This window comes from Dama dama, chromosome 22 (genome assembly GCF_033118175.1).
Source record: "Dama dama isolate Ldn47 chromosome 22, ASM3311817v1, whole genome shotgun sequence".
Classification (NCBI taxonomy): domain Eukaryota; kingdom Metazoa; phylum Chordata; class Mammalia; order Artiodactyla; family Cervidae; genus Dama; species Dama dama.
The window spans coordinates 16474535-16482370 of record NC_083702.1 but is presented as its reverse complement, the minus strand read 5'-3'; the positions used below and the strand labels follow the sequence as shown (position 1 = coordinate 16482370).

The following is a 7836-nucleotide window of genomic DNA, read 5'->3' as shown; positions in this document are numbered from 1 at the left end:
TGTTGTAAGTGCTTTACTGAATAACCTCTGAATCCTCGCTAGAGCCTATGCAGTAGATAAACCAATAGTATCTCCATTTTACAGAGAGAGAAACAGGCATGAGGAAGTTAGTATTGGCCCAAGGTCCCCTGCCTACCAGCCTTTAGGCATTCACATCCAGTCAGCCTGGCTCCACAGCAGGTATTGCCACTATCTTATATTGTGCTAAGTCGCTCAGTTGTGTCCAACTCTGCGATCCCATGGATGGTAGCCCTCCAGGTTTCTCTGTCCATGGGGATTTCCCTGGCAAGAACACTGGAGTGGGTTGCCATTTTCTCCTGCAGGGAATCTTCCCAATTCAGGGATCAGATCAGTGTCTCCCTCATTGGGAAATTATTTACTGGTGAGCCACGGATATTGCATCTCTATAAAATGGGCACTTGGGACTTCCCTGGTGGCCCAGTGGTTAAGAACCAGCCTTGCAATGCAAGGGACACAGGTCCGGTCCCTAGTTAGGGAAGTAATATCCCACATGTCTCAGAGCAACTAAGCCCGTGCAATGCAACTAGAGAATCTGTGCACTGCAGTGAAAGATTCCTCATAATTCATCTAAGGCCTGACGCAGTCAAATAAACATTTCTAAAAAGATAAAATGGGCCCTTAGTAAATGTTATGGAAACAGAAATAGCTATGCTTAGTTGAGTGCATACTACTAGCAGACTTTGCCTGGATTATCTCAACCCTGTGAAGTAAGCACCATCATTATTCCCATATCACATAAGAGAAAACAGCTCTGGAGAAGTTTGGCAACCTCTCCAAGGTCATAGAGCTAATTAGAGCGGTAGCTTCACGCACAAGCAAGGTCTTAACCACTACACTACTAGATGAGGCCACTAGCTCAGCAGTGGATTCATGTGTAGGGTGATGCATGCAGACCTCTGACACCTGCCGCTCAGAGCCAGAAACTCAGATTTCAGAACCCCAGGCTTACAGCCGGCTGACTCACACCCCAGGTCAGAAAAAGATCAGCCTAGTAACATGACCTAGAATCAGCAGCACTCCGAAATAGATGGCACCACAATGGAGATCCTTCCTTGACCTCGTGTCGCGTATCCCGAGGGGCTCAGGAGCTGGTTGCCCAGGCGACTCAAAGTTTTTGAGAACAGACCTTTAGGGACCTCAAAGCGACGATACCATGAAAGGGTTAATTCTGAGCTTGGGCTGCCAGGGGCGGACTCCCTAGTGGCCAAGAATGGGTTAAGCGCTGGGCAGACCGCCTCGGGGGCTGCACAGAGGTTAACTGCCCTTGAGTGGCCTCTACGCAACAAGGGGCCCCCGACGGCCCCGCCCCAGCCAAGTGTTAACTACTCTCTAGGGGCCCCCGGGGGCGTGGCCTCGGGGCGCGACTCGACCTGGCGCAGCGGCGAGAGGGTTAACCGCTCGTAGGGCTTTATGGGCGGGGCCTGGTCTGGGGGCAGGGCCGGAGGCGGAAGCGGCCGGGGTTCGGTAACTTTCGGCTCGGCTTCTCCGGGGGGCCGGCGACCTCCGGGCACCCGAAGCCGGGCGAGGTTCGGGGGTGCGGGCAGGGTAATGATGGGCCTGGGAGATTCGCGGGGAGCGAAGACGGAGGAGTGGGGCGGTGAGCAAACCTGGGGACAAGGATGGGTGCGAACCTGAGTGACGAATCCCCTGCAGGATCCCTCGGTTCACACCCTCTTCTCTCCCAAATTCTCTCTAGGTCGATCCCGACCGGGAGCTCAACTTTCAGAAAAGACGCCGCAGCAAACCTCTCTCGGGGAGTCGTCCAGCTCCTCACCTCCATGGGCCAGACGGCCTTGGCAGGGGGCAGCAGCGGCCCCTCCACCCCACAGGGCCTGTACCCTGACCGGTCTCGTCCCGAAGGCTTGGAGGAGCTGCTGTCTGCTCCCCCTCCTGACCTGGGGGCCCAGCGGCGCCACGGCTGGAACCCTAAGGACTGCTCGGAGAACATCGAGGTCAAGGAAGGGGGCTTGTGCTTTGAGCGGCGGCCCGTGGCCCAGAGCACTGATGGGGCCCGAGGGAAGAGGGGCTACTCGAGGGGCCTGCACGCCTGGGAGATCAGCTGGCCCCGGGAACAGAGGGGCACCCACGCCGTGGTGGGCGTGGCCACAGCCCACGCCCCGCTGCAGGCTGACCACTACGCGGCGCTGCTGGGCAGCAACAGCGAGTCGTGGGGCTGGGACATTGGGCGGGGGAAACTGTACCATCAGAGCAAGGGGCCTGGGGCCCCTCAGTATCCACCCGGACCTCAGGGTGAGCCGCTGGAGGTGCCAGAGAGGCTGCTGGTGGTACTGGACATGGAGGAGGGGACTCTGGGCTACGCTGTCGGGGGCACCTACCTGGGGCCGGCGTTCCGCGGACTGAAGGGCAGGACCCTCTATCCAGCAGTAAGCGCGGTCTGGGGCCAGTGCCAGGTCCGCATCAACTACCTGGGCGAAAGGAGAGGTGAGGCCTGGGACGGGTGTGGGGCGAGTGTTCGGCCCCTGGTGGCTGTGGTTTGGGATGGATGCTCAGCACCTTACAACCACAGAGAGAATGGGCCATCATCTGACTGATCTTCTACCCAGTTCAGTGCCAGGAATGGCTAAGGGACTTAACAGCTGTTACCTAAGTTCATCTTCCTAACAGTCCTAGAGGTAAAAGTAAGTAAAAGTTGGGAAAGCATAGTAGGTGGCAAGTCCCCAGAATGGAGGGACACACCCCAGGGATTAGGGCTTCCCAGGAGAGCTCAGCCCCTGGAAGAAGAGGTGCAAAGGGTTAAATCTGCCCTGGGCTAGGAGTCCAACTCCAGGAGGAAGAGGACCTGGGGCACCAGGCGCCCAGGGCGTGTACCCGACTCTCTGGGCTCTGACTCTGTGACACATACCTACTTCCTTCCTCAGTCAAACCCCAGGAAGGAGCCATTGAGGCTGGGGCACCTGGAAGGAGAGCAGTGAAGGAGGCAGGCCTCGGGGTGGGGCTGTGGGCAGGGGCCTTCTTAGGGAGCCAGGCCTTTCTGCAGTTGCAAAGTCTTCAGCAGAGGGTGGCTGCCTCTCCCCACTGTGGCCCATGGGAACTATTGTAGAGTGAAAAGGGCCTGCCTTTTTCATCAGCCCTAGTGCCAAGGCCTCTCTGGATTCAAAGCCTGGGCCAACCCCACTGTCAGAGCCGCCGTGGCCCCTTGCTTAGAGGGCCTTAGGGCGTCACCCCAGCTCTGACTGAGGATGCGTGAGATCTGTGATGCCTCCCCCAGAGCAGATACAGAACTTCAGGGCACCTTAGGCCACCCGCTCAACTGTGGTGGGAGTGGACTTGCAGCCAGAGAACAGAGGGAGCCCAGGCAGGACCCTGTGGTTTGAGGACTTCTGGCTGGAGGCTGCACCCCTACTCACCTTCCCTCCTTCTCTCCCCCAGCAGAACCACACTCCCTTCTGCACCTGAGCCGCCTGAGCGTGCGCCACGCCCTGGGGGACACCGGGCTAGGCCACATTTCTGCCCTGCCCCTGCCCCCTGCCCTGAAGCGCTACCTGCTCTACCAGTGACCCCAGGGGAACCACACGTGGCCCTGGGGCCTTGACTCACCCCTCGGGGGCAGGAGGCACTGCTGGCCGAGACTGGCAACCTACCGCCAGGGAGGCTGGGGGCAGGCGAGGCTGGGTTCCACCCCCACCCCACCTCAGGTCTGAGTGCCACCGCTCCGGAGCCACCACCCAGAGGGTGGAAGGGACGGAGCTGTTAGTCAAGGCTGTGGCAGCCTGGTACGCAAGACATTTCTGCAAGTAAAAATTATAAGAGATGTGCTGCTGTAGAAACTGGTCTGTGGTATTTTGGGGCACAAGGGTCCCCCGGCTGCCGCAAGAAAGGCGAAGAGATGATGGGGGCAAGTTCAGTGAAGAGGAACACACCACAGGGCTCAGTGCCAGGTGTTTATTCCCCCACACGCGGGACTGCTCAGACACAACACACACAGGCGTTGGCACCGTGGGAGGGAGCAGCGCCCTGGCCTCAGCAGAGGACAGGGCTTTCTCTCAGCCCTTGGCCTCATGGCGGGAGACGGGACAGGACCGGTTCTCTCTCCTGTCTTCACTGGGGACTGAGGGGACCCACGAGCAAACCACCCTCCCACCTCTCAGCCAAGAAGAAGCCACCTTGGCGACAGGTTTAGTTCCAACGGGTACAGTAAGTGGAGGCGGGATTGTTCTGGTCCCAACCATGACAAGGTAGGGTGTAAACGATAAAGGAAGAGATACTTTGGATTCGGCCATGAGAGGGGTCAGGCGACATCACAAGAAGCATGTGTGGAGGTCGGGGGCAGTACAGTTACTGGGCTTCTGAGCTACCTAGTCCCTGGCTCGGCAGGAAGGGTAGCGGAGATGGACAGGGCTTATTGTTTGGCATTGATGATGTCGACGAACTCAGGCTTGAGGGAAGCACCACCCACAAGGAAGCCGTCCACATCAGGCTGGCTTGCCAGCTCCTTGCAGGTTGCCCCAGTCACAGAACCTGGGAAGGGAGACGAGAGCGGGAGTGGTCAGTGATGAGATGGGGGTACTCCACGCCGACCTCCAGGTTGAAGGAGGGCTCGGTCTGGTTCTCAGCCCACCCCACCTTAGGCTGGAGCCAAACCCACTTACCCCCATAAATGATGCGGGCGCTCTGAGCCACTGCATCAGAGACGTTGGACTTAAGCCATCCCCGGAGCTTTTCGTGTACTTCCTGGGCCTAGAACAAGAAGCCAGACTAAGACCTTCACTCACTGGGGAAAAAACCCTGGGCTCCAGTGGAGACAGGCAATGTGGTTTGTGGGCAAGAACACTGGGGCTTCGATCCTACCCAGGCCCTGGAATGGGTATCCTGGGACAAGTAACTCTCTTTTCTCCTTTTATTATTTATTTAGTCTTGATGTGTAGCATGCAGGATTGACATGTAGCATTCGAGATCTTAGTTCCCTGACTAGGGTCAAACCAGTGCCCCCTGCAGTGGAGGTTTAATCTCCAGGGAAGTCCCTCTCCTGTCTTTTAAATGAGGGGTTGGCCCAGGTGATCTCTGTGGCCATCCACTTCTATCAAGACAGGGGAGGATGAGGACAGGGCTCCTGGGCCTGGCTACCTGTTGGGGTGTCGCCGTCTTGCCAGTACCAATGGCCCACACAGGCTCGTAGGCCAAGACAACCTTGCTCCAATCCTTCACATTATCTGTGGGACAGAGATCACAGGTGGCAGGGTGAAAACAAGGAAGAACATAACCAGTTGTTTCCCAGAGAATGAGTGCTGGTGGCCTACTGCCCCCTGGTGGCTATTAAAGGAAAGTGACATTAGAGGCAGGAGTAGAAGTAATCCGAAGGATACAGGATTCCCACCCTCCCCTTTCCTGCATCAGCACCAGATAGGCTCAGGCTGCAGGGCATCCGACCCCACCCTCTGTGTCTCACAGCCCTGGCTAGGCTCAAGGGCCCCTTTCTCCAGAGATACCTGCGATGACCTTGGTTTGCTCGAAAACGACCTTCTCAGTGATGCCAGCTTCCCTCTCATCTAACTTCTCCCCAATGCAGGCGATCACTCCAAGTCCCTCTGCCAGGGCATGGGCCACTTTCTGCCCAATCAGCTGTTGAGGAACAGACTTGGTGATCACCCGTCTAGGAACAAGCCAGCCCTCATCTCCTCCCCCCATTACTAACCTCATCTGACTCCCCAAAGACGTGCCTTCTCTCAGAGTGCCCCAGGACTACCCACGTGGCTCCAAGATCTTTGATCATGCCAGGGCTAAAGGAAGAGTAAAGCCGTGGTTCAGCAGGGAGCCCACCCTGTCGCTGTCCCCTCCATGAGGACAGTGAGGGCTGGGGGTCCCCCTCCCACCCCTCGGCCACCAGCATCTTACCTAATCTCCCCCGTAAAAGCCCCATTGGCCACTTTGTAACAGTTCTGCGCAGCCACTGCAATCTTGGGATCTAGCTTCTGCCTGGCGAAGTCAATGTAGGCAGTGGGGGGTGCGCAAACCACCTCTGAGGATGAGATGTGACAGATGGGATGAGATCACAGGAAAATCTTCATTCCCCAGACCCCATCCCGTGCTCCAGAGTCCCCTCGCCTTCACCACTTTCTTAGTTCTGCTTTTGCCCTTTTTCACCCCAGCACGATCATCTCTGTCCACTTTGCAGCCCAGGCTGGGCCTGTACCCAAGTCTTTGAGCCTCCCAGGTACCCCTGAGAGGCCATGGCCCTTGCCCTGCCCTCTGCTCTTTAGCAGCTGTGGCTCTGATTTCCCCAGGCTATTCTGGGCCTGGGCACCTCTTAGACTCAGCATTCTCTGGGGGCCAACCCCGCCTCCCTTCTAAAATAGCCCATCCCCACCTCCCCTAGGCCAGGCCAGGATTTTCAGCAAAAGCAGAAGGAGCCAACTCCTGGGGTTTGTACTGAGATCTTTGGGAGAATAAACCACAAGAGGATGCCTCTCGATCAGCCCCGAGGTTCTGTGACAGGTGGGTGAGGGGACAAGGACGCAGGCCGTGGGTGGCAGCAAGTCGACCAGCTCATAGAGGCCTTGCGCTTTCCCGTTTTTAGGCTGGAGAAAACGGTAGGAGCGCGCCTCATTCCCAAATGGCTCTGCCCCTTTCCGCGGAAGGCCGGAGTCCTACAGGCCGCTGAGCGGACTGGATCGGAGCGATAGCTCAGTAAGCCGACGCGGCTCGGTAGGGGAGCTCTGCCGCCCCGGCAAGGCGCGGGGAGGAGTCTCCGGCGGGCTACGTGCGGCGGCGCACGGAGCCCGCGCCCAGGGGGCAGCCGGAGCCGGCACGCAGCCTCCATCCCTACTCACCGGGCAGCAGCCGGCCTCTCCCGATCGCCCGCAGGGGCTGGGCTCACCTTTCACTCCCGGCCCGTGCAGGCCCCGTCTGCGCCCCGGGGCCACTATTCTCCTCACGACCACAGCCAGAGGGCACCATGAGATGCGGCCCCGCCTTTCCCCGCCGACACACCCCCAGTTCAGCAGCCGCGGAGCTCAGGCCCGGATCCCGACAGCCCTGGACCCCAGGGCCACGCGGACCCGGGCTAAGAGAGTGCCGAAGAGGGCGACCACGCCCGACCGCCCACCCCGGCTCTCCCCAGCCAGGGCTCACCGGTGTCGGCCGGCACCTTGGCCGCGTTCAGAGTGTTGATGAGTTCCCCCAGGTTGTTCTTCCTCCCGTTCATCTTCCAGTTCCCCCCTACGAAGAACTTCCTGGAGGGCGCCATGGCCGAGGAGCAGGCACGCTGAAGGTCAGGAGCAGCGCGCCCCCGCTTCCACTGGCCGCTTATATAGAGCGCCGAGATGCAGAAACCCGCCCCCTCTGCGTCCTCGTCCATGGCTGGCCGGGCCCGCGGGAGCCCTGCCCCCGGCCCCGCCTGCCGCCCGCCGCCGCCCTGCCCCCGATCCCGCCCGCCGCCCGCGTTGCGAGGTTCTGACGTTACCCCCTTTTTTGTAGCAACGTTCCACTGCCGTCGCGGGCTCGCTCGGGTCGCCTTCAGCTTGAATTGCGTGACTTTGGGGAGAAGGCGCGAACTGTGCGCCCCGCGCTCAGGGGAACCCCTGCTTCAGGGCTGCAGCCCCCCGCCCCCCAGAGGGCTAGAAGGATCCCCAGGGGCGCTCGCTGGCTGGCTGAACGCCTGGTGGACACTCCACTCCACCCCTAGGCTTGGCCTCAGGGCCTTGAGGGGCATCTTTCCAACTCCGGGAAATGGAACCCCCCCTGCCCCCATCGGAGCGGCCTCATCCCTGACTGCTGAGCAGGCACCTTTGACCTACCCAGGGCCGGCCCAGCCCCACAGTTAACTGGGCAAGTAACAGGGTTCACAGGCGGAGGGAC

The 7836-nt window shown here is 59.5% G+C and overlaps 2 protein-coding genes across 6 annotated transcripts; one reads left to right on the top strand and one right to left on the bottom strand.

The window, feature by feature from the left end:
* Window positions 1–1433: 1433 nt before the first annotated feature.
* Window positions 1434–3809, top strand: SPSB2 (splA/ryanodine receptor domain and SOCS box containing 2). Of its 5 annotated transcripts, none has more exons than XM_061124826.1 (3): window positions 1434–1547; window positions 1718–2463; window positions 3415–3809. In XM_061124826.1, the coding sequence occupies exons 2-3, from the start codon at window positions 1800–1802 to the stop codon at window positions 3537–3539; spliced, it is 789 nt and encodes a 262-aa protein (XP_060980809.1). In that variant the 5' UTR covers window positions 1434–1547; window positions 1718–1799; the 3' UTR covers window positions 3540–3809. The 5 variants fall into 5 exon arrangements, with proteins under 5 accessions (XP_060980809.1, XP_060980808.1, XP_060980812.1 ...); XM_061124825.1 differs by having other exon boundaries at window positions 3412–3809; XM_061124829.1 differs by having other exon boundaries at window positions 1454–1485; window positions 3412–3809.
* A 101-nt stretch (window positions 3810–3910) lies between these two features.
* On the bottom strand, window positions 3911–7351 carry TPI1 (triosephosphate isomerase 1). The gene is made up of 7 exons (XM_061124831.1): window positions 7111–7351; window positions 5875–5998; window positions 5675–5759; window positions 5469–5601; window positions 5107–5192; window positions 4632–4719; window positions 3911–4500 (listed from the first exon to the last, which is right to left on the bottom strand). The coding sequence occupies exons 1-7, from the start codon at window positions 7334–7336 to the stop codon at window positions 4382–4384; spliced, it is 861 nt and encodes a 286-aa protein (XP_060980814.1). The 5' UTR covers window positions 7337–7351; the 3' UTR covers window positions 3911–4381.
* Between the last annotated feature and the right edge of the window lie 485 nt (window positions 7352–7836).